Source organism: Pseudophryne corroboree, chromosome 5 (genome assembly GCF_028390025.1).
Source record: "Pseudophryne corroboree isolate aPseCor3 chromosome 5, aPseCor3.hap2, whole genome shotgun sequence".
NCBI lineage: Eukaryota > Metazoa > Chordata > Amphibia > Anura > Myobatrachidae > Pseudophryne > Pseudophryne corroboree.
The window spans coordinates 497,323,366-497,344,862 of NC_086448.1; the positions used below are offsets into that span (position 1 = coordinate 497,323,366).

The 21,497-nt window shown below is 43.0% G+C and overlaps 1 protein-coding gene across 5 annotated transcripts in view; it reads right to left on the reverse strand.

The window, feature by feature from the left end:
* PIGN (phosphatidylinositol glycan anchor biosynthesis class N) overlaps positions 1-21,497 on the reverse strand; it is a 666,839-nt gene that overhangs the window by 310,204 nt on the left and 335,138 nt on the right. For all 5 annotated transcript variants that reach the window (XM_063922983.1, XM_063922980.1, XM_063922979.1 and 2 more), the window contains one exon: positions 17,490-17,629. In XM_063922983.1, coding sequence (XP_063779053.1) covers positions 17,490-17,629 — 140 coding nt within the window. The remainder of the gene's footprint in view (positions 1-17,489; positions 17,630-21,497) is intronic.

The window sequence follows — 21,497 nt, forward strand, 5'->3', positions numbered from 1 at the left end:
CCAGCGAGGACGAATTAATACTCTGTGAGGATGAGGATGTACACAACACTGAAGGGGGTGAAGAATCGGTCAAAGAGGATGAGGACGACATCTTACCTCAATAGAGCCAGTTTGTGCATTTGAAGATTAATTGCCAGCTTGTTTTGTGGGTGCCCAAATTAACCAATCATTTCAGCCACAGTCATGTAGCACACCCTGGCACTGAAATGATTGGTTTGTTAAAGTGTGTGTGTGTCCTGTTTATACAACATAAAGGTGAGAAGAAAGATCCAGATCCAAAATCAAAACACAAAAAGTGGCTGGTGCACATCCCAGTAAATAGCCTGGTAAGAGCTATTTTGCATTCTGTAAACGGATGTACGTTTCACTGTAGGGGCTTATTCACCGTTGTTCACACGGGGAACAAGCCCCTATGGTAAAATGTACATCCAAGTAGCGCCCCTTACGGTGGGCGGACAAGGACGTGGGAGGTTTGAGACTGTTCCTTTGCCCGGGCGCTCGGCATATCTACACGCTGACCGCGATCGCGTACAACGGGACCCGCTATTTGCACTATCAGCAGCAGTGACAAGGTTGTAAAACGGTCATGGTAATTTAAGGATCAGGTGGCGGCAGCATTCTGGACTAAGAGCAGATTTTACTAATGATAAAAGGCATAATGGCTTTCTCCTTGAGACACTTCATTTACAGTGGTTGTCAGAGCAAATTTGGTTACATTATTCTGTACAGCAACATTGTATTATATTTATAACATTGTTGTTGCAACAAGCAGGCACATAGACACTCTCTCTATTCAAGACACTTATTTACTGTGTCCATCAGAGCAGATCTAGTTACATCTTTCTATACTGCAACATTATATCATGTCTATAATCTATAATATTGTCTGGTTGCAACAAGATGGTATAGTGACATTCTCATAGTACCTCTGGTCCTTTTTAACTGGACACAATGACGCTACAACCATAGACACTTTTATCAAATTCATGCTATACTGAAATGGTATAATTGAAGAGATTTATATGATTGATGTAGTGAATAATTTAAATTATATTCTCAGTCCAAACCATATCTGATACATGTGACCTAAGTCGGTTTGTGATAATCAGTGAAATAGCAAGGAATATCTAATATAACTATCACTGTTTTCACTCTGATACTCTCTCATTTGCCAAATAAATTGAGATAATCTCTGCAATGCTCATCTGAGTAACAGGGATGACCAATTTAGGGTGCAAAAAGCAGACGTATCTTCTAAATTTTTCTTCATTCAGGAGAATACACTGACCACTCTCTCATCAGTGGCTCCAATGCTTGGCAAAGACCCTGATAGTAGAAGTAGATAAGTGCTACAACTTCCCTGATACTATTTTTCAAACTATCTGTCCAAAAAAATCTGATAAATAAAGGAATATGACTGATGACTGTTAAATGCTGATTTTAGAAATGACAAAATGTTTTTATAGATATTTAAAATCATGGGTACTATTATTACCATAATTCAAAGTTATAATTACAAAGAATGTAGAATGTCTTTATATGGATTAGTGCTGTTAAAGATATAAAGCTAATTGTCTTTACAAAATAAGGAACAGATTGCGATATTTGAAGCTAGGTGAACCTGCGCCTTATTCAATACTGTCCCCTACTCCTCCTTTCTGTTTGATATCTAATTATACCAATCAAGTAGTGGGTAATAGAGAAAATTAAACTACTCATATATTATCACTGACAAACTAACTATATATCAGAAGTAAGGAGGAACACACATTAAGAGATACAGCCCTTCCCATGTCAAATCACACCCAATTATGGTAATTTAACCAATAACACACTTGTATAAAAAAACAAGGTATATATAGGGTGTTTTTATATTTATTTCCTATATTTTCACTTGCTGTAAAATCGTATATTAATATTATACTGCTTTTTTAAGGATATTGAATAAAAGTTATATTTTAATTACGATATATTTAACATTACATAAACAAATAGTGCCCCAGTTAGTAGAGGCGTAACTAAGGGGGGTCGAGCAGGCCCAGCAGAGGGAGGCGCCGCCGGCAGCCAGGGCATCATGCCCACTCGCCCCCGCTATTGATCTGCATGCCTCCGGCAGCTGTGTCTGCTTGAATGCAGTGCATATCTCCTCTCATACAGGGCGGCAGACGGAGCAGGGAACACTGACAACCGGCGTGTGTTCACATGCTGGGTAGTGCCGCCGGGATGTGCGGGGAGTGGGGCTGGGCGTATCTTCACTGTCCCTTCTGCCTACCTCCTCACGGCCGCGTAAAGCCCTGATAGGCTGCGGGGAGCCTGCCAAAGTAGCTACACATTCCAGAGACACCTGCTGAGCACATTCCTCCTTAAGACCTCAAGGTAACTGCTTTACTGGGAAGCTCTTCTCCCCAGTCTCATTACGCCTCTCTCACTATTCCCCCAATGTCTCTTCCCATGCCCCCTTCTCTCTCTCTCACTACCCCCATACCTCTCTTGCTCTTTCTCTCCCCAAGCTCATCTCTCAGTATTCCCCCTATGTCTCTCCCCATGCCCCCTGCTCTCTCTCTCTCCCTTTGCACCACCTCTCTCTCCCCATGCCCCCTCTCTCCATATGCCTCCCCCCCCCCATTCCTCTAATACCCCTTTCAGACTGCCAGCTATGAACACGGCTTATTTGCACATGAACGCTCATAACCAGTGTTCATGTGTGGTCTGAAAGGTGCGAGGGTTGAAATACGACACAGTATTCCAACTCAGGTAAACACAGGGTTGAACACGTGTTCAACCCTGCTCACTGTGCGGTGTGAACAGGAGCCGGGTCAATGCAAACCGTTTCCCGTTCACTGAGTGTGGACAGGAGGCGCTTGGAGATCACGTGATCTCCAAGAGCCACCCCCACCGTGTCTCCACTGACAATATGCCGGGTTGTTTACAGCGGTGGCTGGGCTCCTGAGGTGGGTCACACCCTGGGAGCTCCCGTGTCAGGCTCCCGGGTGCGACCTGCCTCAGGCCGCCTGAAAAGAGAATAACTATCTCCATACCCCCTCTCTCCCCTCCATGCCTCTCCCTCTCTCCCCATGCCCCCCATGTCTCTCTCTCCATGCCCCCACCTCTCACGCTCTGTGATATATATATATATACACACACACACCAGAATAGTTTTGCACTTAAAATATTAACAGTTTTAATGCACACTTATCAGCACGTTTACAATTTTTTGTCGACGTTTCGATCCAGTCAGGATCATCCTCTAGACATGCAACATGTTCAGCTCATACAACGTATGTTAATTGTCCCCCATCCCTCTGCTATGTGAGGGGAGGAGAGCGCAGCACCTCTCCTGCCCCTCAATGTGCTGTGTCTGGTCTCTGTTTGGTTTGTTAGCCAATCAGAGCTCGCGGACCGGCTCCTGATTGGCTGCTGGTCTGCGAGCTCTGATTGGCTAATGAACCGGTGCAAAGATACCCGCCGCCGGTCTTCATGGAGCAGCATTGAGGGGCAGGAGAGGTACTGCGCTCTCCTCCCCTCACATAGCAGAGGCAGCGGTGAGCAGGGGGTGGGGGGTGGTTGTAATGTGTATCTTGGGGCTATGTGTATCTGTCACTGTGTGGGGCAATGTGTATTTCACTGTGTGGGGCAATGTGTATCTGACTGTCACTGTGTGGGGCAATGTGTATCTGTCACTGTGTGGGGCAATATGTATCTTGTACTGTGGGACAATGTGGGGTAATATGTATCTGGCAATGTGTATCTGGAACAGTGGGGTAATGTGTATCTGGCACTGTGGGGTAATGTGTATCTGGCACTGTGGGGCAATGTGTATCTGGCACTGTGGGGCAATGTGTATCTGGCACTGTGGGGCAATGTGTATCTGGCACTGTGGGGCAATATGTATCTGGCACTGTGGGGCAATATGTATCTGGCACTGTGGGGCAATGTGCATCTGGCACTGTGGGGTAATATGTATCTGGCACTGTGGGGCAATGTGTATCTGGCACTGTGTGGGGCAATGTGTATTTCACTGTGTGGGGCAATGTGTATCTGACTGTCACTGTGTGGGGCAATGTGTATCTGTCACTGTGTGGGGCAATATGTATCTTGTACTGTGGGACAATGTGGGGTAATATGTATCTGGCAATGTGTATCTGGAACTGTGGGGTAATGTGTATCTGGCACTGTGGGGTAATGTGTATCTGGCACTGTGGGGTAATGTGTATCTGGCACTGTGGGGTAATGTGTATCTGGCACTGTGGGGCAATGTGTATCTGGCACTGTGGGGCAATGTGTATCTGGCACTGTGAGGTAATATGTATCTGGCACTGTGGGGCAATGTGTATCTGGCACTGTGGGGCAATATGTATCTGGCACTGTGGGGCAATGTGCATCTGGCACTGTGGGGTAATATGTATCTGGCACTGTGGGGCAATGTGTATCTGGCACTGTGTGTACTGTGTAAAAAGGGGACTCTGCCTGCGTACTGTGTAAAAAGGGGACTCTGCCTGTGCACTGTGTAAAAAGGGGACTCTGCCTGCGCACTGTGTAAAAAGGGGACTCTACTGCCATAATGTGCAAAAATTGAATGAAGGTGTGCTGAGAGACGACACAAGGGGTAGGTGATAGTGTGCTGAGAGGCGACACAGGGGGTAGGTGATAGTCATGTTGGCATGCCCCATTTTCAGTAGCCATGCTCCTTCTGGTATGTGGCCATGCCCCTTCTGGAGCATGACCACGCCCATTTTTTAGCAGCGCGCACATACTTGATTTTATGGTTTGTTTGTTTGTTTTTTTGGGGGGAGGGGGGGCACCACTCTTCATCTTGCCCTTGGCTCCAAAAACCCTAGTTATGCCTCTGCCAGTTAGACATTGTTTTGTCACTTTTTTTTGCGCTGCAAAATTAGGTTACAGTTGTATCATTAAAAAATATCTGGGAGCACCACCAATCAAGTGCAGTTAGGACATTGGGGGTCATTCCGGGTTGATCGTAGCTGTACTAAATTTAGCACAGCTACAATCATTCACACTGACATGCGGGGTGGACGACGCCCAGAACAGGGCTATTCCGACCCGCATGTCAGTGCTGGACCCCCTGCAGAAGTGCAAAGGCATCACACAGCGGCGATGCCTTTGCACTTCAAGAGTAGCTCCCGGCCAGCGCAGCTTTAGCGTGCTGGCCAGGAGCTACTAGTCGCTCCCCGGTCCGCAGCGGCTGCGTGTGACGTCACGCAGCCGCTACGGCCCGCCCCCATTCGGTCCGGCCACGCCTGCCGTTCCGCCCCCTTCCGCCCAGCGATCGCCTCTGCCTGTCAATCAGGCAGAGGCGATCGTAGCCCTGCTACGGCCTTCGGCCATCTGGCATGCGCAGTAGGGACCCGTTCGCTCGGCTGCGACAAAAAGCAGCGAGCAAACGGGTCAGAATGACCCCCATTATGTGTTAAACAGGCCTATATATTGGTTAAATAGATTTCTATACAGTAAATAAAGCCTGTGCGGATCCTTCTCTCCCTTTGTGTATACCTAATCCGTGTTTACACCTGCATGGGTGTGTTAAAAGGCTGTCAGACTTGACAGGAAGGGTCTCATTACTTGGAAGCAAGCTGCTGGCTTGCAGAGTGAGACACCATTACTGTATGAAACGATTGCTGTATTGAACTGCTGTTTTTGGGAGGTGGACAGTAATTCCTTCTCATCCATAGAGAGGATACCTTTATGTATAGTCAGTGCTGGAGAGACTAGCATGTACTGTATGTTTATGATTTATATTTACTTGCAGGGTCGGACTGGCCCACAGGGGTACAGGGGAAACCACTGGTGGGTCCCACAGCCTGGGGGCCCAGCCCCTCCTCTAGAGATCAGGTTCCATACTGAGCACTTGAGTTATACACTATACATATGTTACATTATACTGCAAAGGACTATGGTGTATTTTCTGCAGGGCATTGCTGTTATTAATCTGGTGTATTATCATGCATGGACTAGCAGTATTTACTATATATATATATATATATATATATATATATATATATATATGTATCAAGGGGCCCAGACCATATATTAATGGTTTGCCAAGCCTCTAAACATGGGCCCCTACTACTGCAATTTCCCGGGGGGGCCCTTCATGCCCCAGTCCGACACTGTTTACTTGTGATGCAAATATAAATAACCAAGGCTATTTGTAGCAAAAAACCCTGGACTGGTGTGTGTTACTGTTTGGGCTTTAGAAAAAAGTTCACCCATCAATCCCAGGAGACAGCAATCTTACCTTTATCTTCTCACACTTCTACCTTTTCCTATGTACACCCTAAATGAAAATTAATACAGGCTCAGTCTCTCATACAGGGCCCCAACTAGGGGGGGCAAGAGGGACAAGTGACCCTGGCACTGGATCAGAGGTTGCGCCAAGACAGTCACTGCCCCCCCCCCCCCCCCAACACCCACTCCCTCTATGGCTGCCAGTGAACAAGGAGCCGGGCGCACTGCTGTGAAGAAAGTGAAAATAAACAGTTCCCAGCAGCCCTTGCTACCACTGCTGGGAGCTTTAGTTTACTTTCAGAGTATTTATTGCAGTGTGGTGCACCCGAAACAACCAGACTAAGAGGAGTCAAAGGGGGCAAGTCACCTTAGCCACCACCCCCCCTCAGGCACCCAAGTCTGTAACATGCCTAGCAGTCAGTGCAACAGGAGGTGCAGCCCAAAATGGGGCAGGGCTACACAGTACTGCACTGTACAGTCAATACAAGCCAACAGCATGAGAGAGAGGCACTAGTCCTAACTATCCAGCAGCAGCCTGTGCCAGCATAAATGATGAGTGTGACTCAGGGTAGGGGCACTGTATGTACTTATTTGTGTGATTACTATATACAGTATATATGACTGTATGAATGTGTGCATGTGTCTGACTGTATGTGAATATATACAGGTGTGTAACCATGTATATGTGAGAGAATGTATTTATGCGTGCATGTGTTTAGATATGTGACAGTATGTGTGCATGCATGTGATAGTATGTATGTGCATAGGTGTGTGACTATGTCTGTGACTGTATGTGTATATATGTATGTGTATAGCTGTGTAATCTTATGTATTTATGCATGTATGAATGGGTTATTTTATTTTTTCTTCATCTGCAGCCAAAATGGGTTGGGTGTGTTATCTCGACAATTACATACTGACACCGGACGGGGTAAGTATTCTACCCCTCCCCTACCATAATGTTCCAGGGTTGGCGGCTATGGCTAACTCCCTCCCAGTGCCTAACCCGTACCCCGATACTCACCTTTGGGATGTCGGCTGTCTGTGTTCCAGAGCAAGTGTCCTGAGTGGTGTCGGGATACCTGCGTAGGTCACATGACCTCCATCATCCCGACAAGACGAACGCATCACGCCAAATGCAAAGTATGAAAATGATGAGCCAAACCATTCCCAAGAAGCTTTACACTAGCTACCAGCCCTTTGCACTTATGGAGTTGATATGTATACAAACACATGCGCAAGGGGGGGCGCCAACTTAATACCTTACCCTGGTACCTGCTCTCATATCTAAAGTTCTGAAATACAGAATTTTTTTCAGAGCAACTGAGATAGTGAAATCTTTGCTTTCGATAGTCAACGTACACAAACTTTGTTTAATGCACAAAATTATTAACATTTTCAGGCTGTGTATAAGGTGTTTATGGAACAGAAATTCCTTACTGTATTTAGTCTTGGGTATCATCCCCAAGATATCTCATCATAGTATGCAAATATTTCCAAAATACAGAAAAATTGGAGATCCAAGACACTTCAGATCCCAAACATTTTGGATATAGGAGGCTCAACTTGTAATAATAATTTGTACTGGGCCCATACATTTTTGTTGTCAGTCTAGTTTAGATTATACAGTAGGAATGCTCAAAGTAACACAACAAAAGTGTGCTGATCTTGTGACTTGTCTACTCTATGTATGTACTCCATCTACGTCTGAACGAGGGCCCATACCTGTATCCCAAATGTTGGTCTTTAGGGACCACCAGACTTATGTGCCCCGGGCCTCCCAACACTTATCCAGCTTTGGTTTTAGGCCAGCCACCACAAATGTCACCATTAGCATTATGCACTTGCACCAGCCTCTTGCTAGGTGAAAGAGATCCATTGGAAACAGGCTTCCCTTCCCTATATTTTACCTGAAGAAGCAGACCGTAATCTGCGATAATGTTGAACCCAAATCGTGAGGCTTATCTATTCCAATTTTATTCCTATTCACTTATCTTCAAATTATTTTAATTTTTTTTTGTTACTTATCAACATCAGTGCACTTAAAACCACCTAAACTTGGTGAAATAATCAAATCTGCAAAAATGTCTTTTTATGCTACCAATTTGTGCATAGCCCACAGTACCACTGACACATACTCGCTGTATTTTACCTAGGTTACCGCCCACGTATGCCTCTTCAGTTGTAAGTCAGTGAGCTTAAAATGCTTAGACTTAGTTAGGGAAAATAAAATATGCAATATATGCTCCGAAAACAGTTTACATTCAGAATTTCTAAAAAATAAAAAAATAAATAAACCAACAAGAAGTCATATGTGAAAATGTAAGTACATCCAAAAAGATTCCATATCAATAAGGAAGGTATTATGATTTGCATCACTTTTTATTTTTACAATGGCTTAGAAGGCATGTAAAATCACAGAAGCAATATTTTACGGTGATAAATTTAAAGAAAAGTTAGCCGATGAGAAACGTAAAATTGCCAATATGCCTCAATACAATAAGTGGCAAGGAAAGCCTGTGTTTATGATTGGTGGTTCTGCGCCTCATAATGAAGATGTAAGCCCTCCTCCCTGTAGAACAGTTAAAAAAATTAAACTTGTTAAGGCAGAAATATCACCAATCCCCAAGGAGAGTCCAAGTGTGTCCACGGTTGCGATGTATAAGCCTGACCCTTCCAATACTGTCAGGAAGAGGAGGCTACTTCCACCATTTGTACACCCTCGGTAAGTGTTGGGAGGAGCAGCACCAGTCAAAGTGCTGACAATGAGATTGAGGCTGTCACTGTAGAAGTACACCAGGATGAGGAGGATATTGGTGTAGCAGGTGCTAATGAGAATGTTGACAATGAGGACTTTGACGATGGGGATGTGGTTTGTTTAAATAAGGCTCCAGTGGAGACAGCTGTTGCCCATGGTATGAAAAAGCCCATTGTCATGCCTGAGCAAAAGATAAAAAAAATCCACCTCTTCTGTATGGAATTAATTCTCCACACACGCAGACAATTACTGTGTAGCCATCTCTAGCCTTTGTAAAGCTGTTGTAAGTAGACAAAGGGACCATAACCACCTAGGAACCTCCTCCCTGTTATGCCACTTGCAGCACACACATCACAAGTTGCTGAAACATTCCGAAACTTTGGATAAGAACGTAACCAGTCCAGCGACACCTAGCTCCCTTTTCTCTGTAAGATCCAAGCGCCTGCAATCCCCACCACCAACACCCTCATTGTCAATTTCCTCCTCAATCAGGATTGGAAATAGTCCTGTTTACATTTCCTCCGGAGGATCCTTGAGTGCTAAGCCTACTGCTGCTGTTGTTGCTGCTGGGAGTTTATCTTCATCCCAAAAGGGGACCAGGAAGACTACTTGTAGTTTAACAAAACAATTGACTGTTCAACAATTCTTTGCAAGGAAGATGAAGTATGACAGCAGTTACCCAGTTGCAAAGCAGATTACTGAGGCCATAACAACTGGTGCATCTGGCAATAGTTCAGTGGGATTTAGACAGTTGATTGACGTACTGGGTCCCCAGTACCAAATCCCATCTAGATTCCACTTCACTAGACAAACAATTCCCAGCCTGTACAAGGACATTAAAAAAAGTGTTATTAGTGTCCTCAGAAATGCTGTTGTATCCACTGTCCACTTAGCCATGGACATGTGGACAAGTGGAACAGGGCAAACTAAAGACTATATGACTGTGACAGCCCACTGGGTAGATGTATTGCCTTCCGCAGCACCAACAGCAGCAGCAGTAGCAGCATCTCACAAATGCCAACTCATTCAGATGCAGGCTACGCTGTGTATCACCGGTTTTAGTAAGAGGCACACCACTCAGAACCTCTTAGAAAAACTCAGGGAAATCATTGCACAATGGCTTACCCCACTTGGACTCTCCTGGGGAATTGTGATAAATGACAATGCCACCAATATTGTGCGAGCATTATATCTGGGCCAATTCCAACACATCCCATGTTTTGCTCACACAATTAATTTGGTGGTGCAGAATTTATTTTTAAAAAATAACAGGGGTGTGCAGGAGATGCTGTCAGCTGCCCGAAAAATTTGTGGACATTTTCAACATTCAGCAACTGCATGTCAAGACTGGAGCACCAGCAAACACTCTTGAATTTGCCCTGCCATCATCTGAAGCAAGAGGTAGTAACGAGGTGGAATTCTACCCTATATGCTTCAGCGGATGGTGGAGCAGCAAAAGGCCATTCAATCCTATCCTATGACATAGGGAAAGAAGCGAGAATGCATCTGAGTCAAGTGCAGTGGAGAATAATTTCTGAGTTGTGTAAGGTTCTCAAACCCTTTGAAGTTGCCACATGTGAAGTTAGTTCGGACACTGCCAGCTTGAGTCAGGTCATTCCCCTCAAAAGGCTTTTGCAAAAGCGGCTGGAGAAAGTGAAAGAGGAGCTGAAATGGAGTGATTCTGCTAAGTATGTCGGACTTGTAGATGAAGCTCTTCATTCGCTTTGCCAGGATTCAAGGGTTGTCAATCTCTTGAAATCAAATCACTATATTTTGGCGACCGTACTTGATCCTAGGTTTAAGTCATACATTGTGTCTTTCTTTCTAACAGGCACACATTTGCAGAGATGCAAAGAGCTATTGGTGAGAAAACTGTCAGCTCAAGCAAAATGTGACATTGCAACATCTCCTCCTTCGTTTTCTCCAGCAACTGCGGCTGTGGAAAAAACTTTTCAAAAGAGACCTGCTGTGATGCAGGTCAGTCAGGAACAAGTTTTGACATCTGGTCCGGACAGAAGGAGCTGCCTACAATTACTGACATGTCTACTGTCACTGCATATGATGCTGTCACCATTGAAAGAATGGTTGATGACTATTTCAGGGATAACATCCAAATAGCCATATCAGACAGTCAGTTACAATACTGGCAGGAAAAAGAGGCAATTTGGAGGCCCCTGCACAAACTAGCTTTGTTTTACTTACGTTGCCCACCCTCCAGTGTGTACTCAGAAAGAGTTTTTAGAGCAGCCGGGAACCATATCAGCGATCGGTGTAGGAGGTTACTTCCCCAAAATGAGGAAAAGATGATGTTCATCAAAATAAATTACAAATTTCATGAGGAAGACCCTTACCATCCATTACCTCCAAAAAGTACAGAGGGACCTGTGATGGCGGATTCCAGCAGGACCGCATAAATAATCTGTGAAGAAGAGGACGTACACCCTGATGGGGGTGAGAAATCAGATGCTGATGACGACATTGTGCCTCTCTAAAATACTAAAGCCAGTTTGTGCACTGACCATTGCCAGCTGGTTTTGTAGGGGTCCAAACAAACCAATCATCTCAGCCACAAGTGACTAGTGATAAGTCCCTGTTGCTGAAAAGATTGGCTTGTTAAACTGTGCATATCCTGTTTAATATACAACATAAGGGTGGGTGGGAAGGCCCCAGGACAATTCCATCTTGCACCTCTTTTCTTTGCATTATATGCTTTTTGGAGCATTTTTTGGCATAGTTTATAAAACTGATATCTTGTCTGCTACTGCAGTGCTACTCCTAGATGTGTCACCTGTTTGTGCAGCCACTTCTGTCGCTTAGCTTAGCCATCCAGCTACCTTGGTGCAACCAATTGGCCTAAACTGGATGAAAACAATATTGTGAGCTGGGATGTGTTCAGAAAAGACTGGAAATGAGTGGAAATTAATGTTATTGAGGTTAATAATACTATAGGAACAAATTCTGTAATTTAGCTGTTTTGATGATTTTTTAGAAAACAAAATACAGATTCAAAACCAAATCCTGCAAGGGCGGTTCTGGCAAAACCAATACAGACTACAGATCCAAAACACAAAACCCGAAAAATGGCCCAGTACACTTCCCTAGATGCAACCATAAGAAGAAGACTAAACAGGTAAGGATTTCAGGAAGGGTATTATTAGGAAAGGCACTTAGGAAGGCACTTCTCTAAAAGAAAAGAAAAAAAAAAAGTCAAAACCCAACAACAACCACAAACTACATTGCAGGAATGCTTAGGTTTGCAGAGTTTCACCTAAACAAAACTGGGAAAGTGCCCTCTGGGTGAATGATACCAAATAAGAATTGTTTACTTTTAACACAAACCATCATTTTTGTCAAAAATAAAACACTGTGTATCACCTCAAGAACTTGAAAACCACTACACTAAGTACAGTGCAGCCATAATGAAATTGAGCTCTTTTGTAGTCAAACCATTGCTCACAATCACTGAGTCTACCACAAAATCCTCTTTTCATCAAAGTATTTCAGAGGAAAATGTGACGACATCTGTCTGACAACTGAAGCTTGGTCAATATGGGATCATGGAACAGGACAAAGAGTTTAAGCAGCCAAGCAAATCCAATAATTGAACACAAATAGACTCAATGTTCTGAAATGCCATATCTAATTTTACATCTGATCCCCAGTGTGGTGAGACCCTAAGAGAAATGAACTCAAGTGACCACCATCAAAAATCAATGAACAGTGTTATAAGGATGACTGAGACAAAATTCCTCAAATACGATGTCAGAGACAGATAAACTAATACAGTAAACAAATAAAGCTATAATGCGCTATACCCTAGTATAAATAAAGGGGAGTTCTTAGCTATTCTCGCATAGTTTATTTAATTTTAGGAATGGTGATGAATAATGATTGCTAATTATGGCCTGATATACACATAACAGCTTAACAAGCTCATGGAAAAATCGGTTGGAATTGATTTTAGTGAAACTCTGGATTAAATCTGTACAGAATTATTTAGCGTCTGGTGCGCATAAGCAGCTTGAGTTGTTCAATATGATTTTTTTATTTTATTTCCTCTGGAAAGCAAGAAGATTCCCAACGGACTATGGGGCATATAGTCTATTGGCCACAATAATTAAGTATCCAACTCACTGCAAGTCTAAGAGTCCCATCACTGTTAAGTGTGTGGCTTACGTGCAATCTTTCAACCATGGAAAAAGTTGTCTAGAAAGTCTTTGCCCGCTACATTACTCTTTAGTAAACAGCAAGTTGAGTATGTGATCTATACTTATAATAAAGTTGTAATGGCTGTGTCTGTACATCCACATTTTTTGGGAGAAATATATTCCTTGGGACTGTGTATGAACTATATAATTTGTGGGGGACAAATGTACTTCTAAGGACTGTTTCTGAAATTAAAAGACAAATTTTTTTTTTATCGGAATCTGCATATCCTCCTCAAGTCTAAAATGACTATATGTATCTAAATATATACAATACTGTGCAAAAGTTTTAGGCAGGTGTGGAAAAAAATGCACAGCCATTAACTGAAACAGAAACAGCTGTGTAGGAGATTGTAAGCTTGCGAGCAGGGCTCTCCTACCTCTATGTCTGTCTGTCTTTGCCCAGTTTTGTTCTATAACTGTTGTTCTAATTGTAAAGCGCAATGGAATATGCTGCGCTATATAAGAAACTGCTAATAAATAAATAAATTAGAACTCGGTGAGCAACAGCCAAACTCTGCTACAAATGTGAGGTTGTGGAAAACAGTTACATGTCACAGGTCATCAATGGTGCAAGTAGAAAAAATGTCTTACGGGTACTGTGTGCGCGCGCCGAATGCGCGCGCGCAAAGAAATGGGTGTGGCCAAATGTCACATGGGGCGTGGCCAATGAAAATGGGGGCATGATACACACATGGAGGGAGGGGCAGATACACGTATGACTCCAATAGTGCCAGATACACGTTGCCCCACAGTGCCAGATATACATTGCCCCACAGTGCCAGATATACATTGCCCCCACAGTGCTAGATAGAAAATGCCCCCACAGTGCCAGATATACAATGCCCCACTGTGCCAGATTTACATTGCCCCCACAGTGCTAGATATACATTGACCCCACAGTGCTAGATATACAATGCCCCCACAGTGCCAGATTTACATTGCCCCCACAGTGCTAGATATACATTGCCCCCACAGTGCTAGATATACATTGCCCCCACAGTGCCAGATTTACATTGCCCCCACAGTGCCAGATTTACATTGCCCCCACAGTCCTAGATATACATTGACCCCACAGTGCTAGATATACAATGCCCCCACAGTGCCAGATTTACATTGCCCCCACAGTGCCAGATTTACATTGACCCCACAGTGCTAGATATACATTGACCCCACAGTGCTAGATATACAATGCCCCCACAGTGCCAGATTTACAATGCCCCACTGTGCCAGATATACATTGCCCCCACAGTGCCAGATATAAATTGCCCCCACAGTGGTAGATATACAATGCCCCCACAGTGCTAGATATACATTGCCCCCACAGTGCCAGATTTACATTGCCCCCACAGTGCCAGATTTACATTGCCCCCACAGTGCTAGATATACATTGACCCCACAGTGCTATATATACAATGCCCCCACAGTGCCAGATTTGCATTGGATATACATTGCCCCCACAGTGCTAGATATACATTGACCCCACAGTGCTAGATATACAATGCCCCCACAGTGCCAGATTTACAATGCCCCACTGTGCAGGATATACATTGCCCCCACAGTGCCAGATATACATTGCCCCCACAGTGCTAGATATACATTGCCTCACTCAGGCTGCTCCACGTCCCCTCCAACTGATGTGCTCCCTGCTCCGCCTCCTCCTAACGCGCGCGGCTCAAGCAGCCTCAGCAGCCAGCCCCACTCTGCGCCCACTGCCGCGGGAGCGTGATGACATCACAATCACGCTCCCTGCACACTGGGAAGGGGAAAAGCAGCAGCGGCAGTAGCAGTACCCGGCCGCCCACAGCAACTGGTGAGCGCTACGCACATCAACGCTGTGAGAGGCGGCCCGGCGGAGTGGGTACGGCGTACCCGCGGCTAAACTCTTAAGGGTACGCCGTACCCGCCCGTACCCGCCCACTTGCAGCACTGCAGGTCATACACCATGGTAAGCAACAAGACACAAGGTAGTTATACTGCATCAGCAAGGTCTCTCCCAGGCAAAGATTTCAAAGCAGACTGGGATTTCAAGATGTGCTGTTCAAGCTCTTTTGAAGAAGCACAAAGCAACAGGCAATGCTGAGGACCATAGACACAGTGGTCGGTCAAGGAAACTTAATGCATCAGATGAAAGTCACATCACGCTTACTTTCCTTCGAAATCGGAAGATGTCCAGCAGTGCCATCAGCTCAGAACTGGCAGAAACCAGTGGGACCCAGGAAAACCCATCTACTACTCTGAGAAGTCTGTCCAGAAGTGGTCTACATGGAAGAATTGTGGCCAGAAAGCCATACCTTCGAAGTGGAAACAAGGCCAAGCAACTCAACTATGCACGAAAACATAGGAACTGGGGTGCAGAAAAATAGCAGGTGCTCTGGACTGATCAGTCAATTTTAAATATCTGGCAATAACAGAAGGCAGTTTGTTCGCCGAAGGGCTAGAGAGTGGTACAATAATGAGTATCTGCAGGCAAAGTGAAGCATAGTGGAGGTTCCTTGCAATTTTGGTGCAGCATTTCAGCAAATGGAGTTGGGGATTTGGTCAGGATTAATAGTGTCCTCAATGCTGACAAATACAGGCAGGTACTTATCCATCATGCAATACAATACCATCAGGGAGGCGTCTGATTGGCTCAAAATGTATTCTGCAGCAGGACAACGACCCCAAATATACAGCCAAATGTCATTAAGAACTATCTTCAGCATAAAGAATAACAAGGAGTCCTGGCAGTGATATGGCCCACACAGAGCCCTGATCTCATCATCATCATCATCATCGATTCTGTCTGGGATTACATGAAGAATCAGAAGGATTTGGGCAAGCCTACAGCCACAGAAGATATGTGGTTAGATCTCCAAGATATATGGAACAACCTCCCTGCCGAGTTCCTTCAAAAACTGTGTGCAAGTGTACCTAGAAGTGTGTATGTATGTGTGTGTGTGTGTGTGTGTGTGTGTGTGTGTGTGTGTGTGTGTGTGTGTGTGTCCCCGTGTCCTTTATCATCTTACTTGTGGCACGTTTTCCATGATTAGTGTACCAGCTGGGTGCGTGTGCACTGAGTATTTACCTGCAATCTATAGGATCGCATGGTGCACACGTTACCACCACTGTGTCGCACAGGCGCAAATAATCACACCCGCAATGTGTGCACATTATACACATACAGTGTGTAAATAGATACAGACAAATGTATTTGCTAGTTTTTACTGTAAGAATTTTCTAAATATACAGCATTTAATATGCTTAAAGCACAAATTACAGAGTGCTAAGCATTTGTGGCTGTGCCCCATTTGCTGATTTAAAACACTGCACCATCATCACTAAGCCTAATTAAACACCCTTCGTTACAGAGCTTTTAAGTGTACAAGAAAACATTTCAGGTCATTGAGTTCAACCATTTGACTTGTTAATACAGCATGAAATGTGTATGCTTGGTATTGATTCACTAGAGGAAAGTGTGTAGTACATTCCAGATTCCTAATTATAATGGAAATAACCATTCCAAGAGCCTTATAGTTGTACCAGCTAAATGGTTAGACAACATTAACATTTGCGTGGTAAACACAATAAAATATTTGAAAACAGACCCATAGGGTACCATAACTAGGCAATACTCTCTTCAATCACTGTTTGTTTCAAACTGTACATATTGATGTCCGTAGGTGACTATTTATTCATCAAAGCATTTTTTGAGGTGAAAAAATATTTAGGACTCCCCCTTAGAACCTCAGGGGAGGGGGGTGGGGGTAATCATATTTATATATAGCCTTGCCCCTTTTATTTATAATTCCCGGGTGACAGCTATATAACTATTTGGAAAGTAGGGTGGTAAGTCTAGAGTAGCTGCATCATCTGTAATGGAATAATTGGAATACCAGGAACATTTGCCTTTCAAAATGTGAAGGACCAGTAATGTAGTGTTTATGGTCTTCACGGCAGGTTTCGTTTTTGCTTAATAAATGTTTGATTGAACCTTAGGCACACAAAATTGGGAAAAATAAACCCTACCCTGATCCAGGGAATTTTGGGCAAAAAATGTGTATTGAGACTTTACCACTAAAATCAAATGTTGGATAGACTGTAGATGTGTCAGGTACTTTTAATTAGCAACCAGTCAACAAATCTTCACATAAATGCAGATCTGTTCCCTACTCAAAGGTGCACTTACTGTGCATTGGAATACACCGTAGATCAGCTGAAAGAGAACACCCGTATATGCATAATCAAAGTAGAACATGACAAAATTAGATTACAGAAAATGTACTGTAAACTCCACTTACTCTTTTAATGCAGCAAACCAGATATTAATAGGTAACAGGCAATATACATAGTAGGTCCATGGGCTTGACTGGATTATCAGGAAAATCACTGTGCAGAGCCCCAGAACACCAAATATGTATCTCATAAATGATGTCGGTACCTGTAATATAATAGAATTGAATTGAATTTATTATCATTAAATATTCACGTATGAACAAACAATGAGATTTCCGTATGAGCGAGACAGAATTCACAAGTACAACACCAGTAAAACACCATAAAATATTTTTAAGATATTTATAAAAGCCGTAGGAACACAGATAGACACATAAGCAGGTACTACGCTCCTATCTACCCCCTAAACCATTAAGCATATTAATTGCCCTGGGGAAAAAACTGTGCCTCAACCGACTGGTCTTACACAACAAAGATCTATAACGTAAATTAGAAGGAAGCAGGGTAAATACCCCATAATTGGGGTGGGTTACGTCATTCAATATACTCCTGGCCTTCTTAAGGAGCCTCTTTTCATAAATGGATTGATTATTTGGCAATGATAAACCAACTATTCTTCCGGCAGTTTTAACAATTCTGTCAAGTGATTCACGCTCTGCTACCTTACAGTTTCCATACCAGACAGAAATACCATATGTAAGCACGCTTTCAATAATACAAGAATAAAAATTAACTAAAATTGGCTCAGATATTCCTGCTAAACGCATTTTTCTAAGAAAATATAACCGTTGTTGGGCTCTCTTTATGACATTGTCAATATGATAATACCATGACAAGTCATTAGATATGATCATACCCCAAAATTTCAAAGATGTAACTAACTCCACCTCTTGCTTGTCCAAGACCAAAGGACTGTAAGTATACCGATTTGTTGTCCTAAAATCTAAAATCATCTCTTTTGTCTTTGTAACGTTAAGAATCAGATGATTATCTTGACTCCATTTCTATAGCATACATACTTCGGATATAAATTCAGAGTCCTTATTTCCACTAATGAGGCCTACGATAGCAATATCATCTGCAAATTTAAGTATATGCACCGTGTTCGAAATAGAGACACAGTCATAGGTAAACAAGGAATAAAGAAATGGACTCAACACACATCCCTGTGGCCCTCCTGTACTAATCATTACCTCATTTGTGATTTTGTTATTGACCCTAACTGCCTGAGGCCTATTAGTTAAAAAGTCAAAGATCCATCTGCAGACAAAACTATCCACACCTAGTTGAGTCAATTTAGTAATTAAAGAAGTACGAATGACGGTGTTAAAAGCCGAACTATAATCTACGAATAAAATTCTTACTGAAGAATCCCTGTTTTCTAGATGAGTAAGCACATGATGAAATAAGGTAAGGGCTGCGTCGTCAGTAGATCTATTTGCCCTATATGCAAATTGAAACTGATCAAGGGTAGCTGGTATAAAGCCCTTTAAATGTCTAATAACCAGTTTTTCGAATGACTTCATAATTAATGACGTAAGGGCAATTGGTCTAAAATTGTTTGGCTCATTAGTATTAATTTTACAATTTTTGGGGATGGGAGTGATTACTGTTGATTTAAAATTTTTAGGAACAATACACTGTGCTAGGGAGAGATTAAAAATTATGGTAAAAATACCTGCTAATTGTTCTGAGCAATTCTTAATAACACTCCCTGGGATTCCATCGGGGCCTGAGGCTTTACTGGGATTGGTAGCAGCAAAACATTTCCTAACGGACAACTCATCTAGCACCAGTGGCTCTCCGTTACCTTCATTAACCACACATGTGCGAGGGAGGTCAGCTTCCTTGTCAAAACGTGAATAGAAAATATTCAACGTTTCGCCAAACGTGGGATCTACTGGTTGTTTTAAATAACTTTTATTTGCCTTACGGTCAGTAATGTCCTGAATTGCCTTCCACATACTTCTCGCATCCCTGTCATTTTTGAATTTAGTTTCAAGCATGACAGAGAATGCCTTTTTTGCATCACGAATTCCTTGTTTTAAGTTTGATCTGGCAACCCTAAAAGCGACTAGAAAGAATAGAAAGATGAGAGTCATGAGACTGAACAATGCAGAAGAGCTGAAGGCCGCTATTGAAGCATCCTGGTCTTCTATAACACCTCAGCAGTGCCACAGACTGATAGAATCCATGCCACGCCGCATTGAGGCAGTAATTCATGCAAAAGGGGCCCAAACCAAGTACTGAGTACATATGCATGATTATACTTTTCAGAGGGCCGACATTTCTGTATTTAAAACCTTTTTTTATTGATTTTATGTAATATTCTACTTTTTGGAGATTTTGGATTTGAGGTTTTCTTAAGCTGTAAGGCACAATCATCAAAATTATAACAAATAAAGGCTAGAAAGATCTCACTTTGCATGTAATGAGTCTACATAACATATTAGTTTCACCTTTTAAGTTGAATTACTGAAATAAATGAACTTTTGCATAATATTCTAATTCTCTGAGTTTCCCCTGTACTGTAGCTATTATTTTCCAGGTCACCTGTGGATCTTTGAAATATGACATTTGGTCAAACACCTGTGCCCAGTTAGGTGACATGGGAAACATAAACTGTATGGGGTCCTCAGGACCAAGTTTGAGAACCACTGCTCTAGTGTGTACCCAGCATTAATACATCTGCCCCATAGTAAGGATAAGCATACAAATTCATGCATGTGAGATGCTAAGCAACCTCCAGTACAGTAAAGGTCCATACACATTAGACGAGGTCGCTCTGTGAGCGACATCGTCTAACGTTTCCCCCTCCCGGGCCGGCCGGTCGGCGGCCGCCTGTACACACTGAGCGATATGACCGCTCATATCGCTCAGTGACGTCACGCCCCCGCCAGCCCTGCATGAAGGTCGTGGACGACAGTCCACATCCTTCATGCATGCCCTACCGACAGCGACGATCGTTGCCGACCCGCGGGGCCGCGCATCGGTCGTCGCTGGCGGCATACACACTTAACGATAAAATGAGCGACGTCGCTCAAGGAGGGGGAAAATGAGCGACGTCGCTCATTTTATCGTTAAGTGTGTATGGACCTTTAGACTACAACTTGGAAGATAAACAAAATACTCTATTAGCAAAAGTTCTTTACATTTTAAATTAGTAATGATCATGATTTTTTTTTTCTTAAATGTTTCTCCCATAAATTGATATTTATATAAAACTATTTCAACTCACACAATTCTTGCTTATACAATAAAGTACTTAGTGACAATATAATTTATAACCTAATTCAGTTACATAAAGAATAATACAAATATTTCCATGTGGTAGGATCTGCTTATAACACATTGCAGGATGGAGTCACTTATCTGTAAATTTGCAGATACACTCGGTATAAGTGAAGAATGAGTGTAATTTGCTTTTGATTTATCAATTATCCCTTGTAAATGAAAGTAAATGATCCACTGGTTGTCCTGATGCTGTGTAGGATTTGTTTTAATTAATTGTAAAATGTAAATCAGTACAAATGTTGCATAAAAAATTAAAACAAAATGACAACAGTAAAAAAAATGAATGTACAGTAAGGTACAAATTTTCACATTACGTATATCTGTACATATTAATGTACAATTATTAACTGCTAGAAAGTTCTTTTCATGTGTGTGATCTCTGTGAACCTCCCCGCTGCCACCATGCATGTGCCTGCTCACGTGATCACTTTATTTTTTAAACGCAAGTAAAATATGAATAGATGACCTAGGCAATGCTGCCTAGGTCATCTATTCATATTTTACTTGCGTTTAAAAAATAAAGTGATCACGTGAGCAGGCACATGCATGGTGGCAGCGGGGAGGTTCACAGAGATCACACACATGAAAAGAACTTTCTCTTCTCATCTACTTGGCAGGAGCAACTCAACGCCACTGCTCCACTGTGAGGTGGGTAGAGGGAAGTCTGGCATACACACAGCTCCAGACCTGCCCAATGTTACAACACTCCTGACATACACCCATCTACAGCACTGAACCCCATGATCCAGAAATCCCCCAAAACACACAGCTCCGGACCT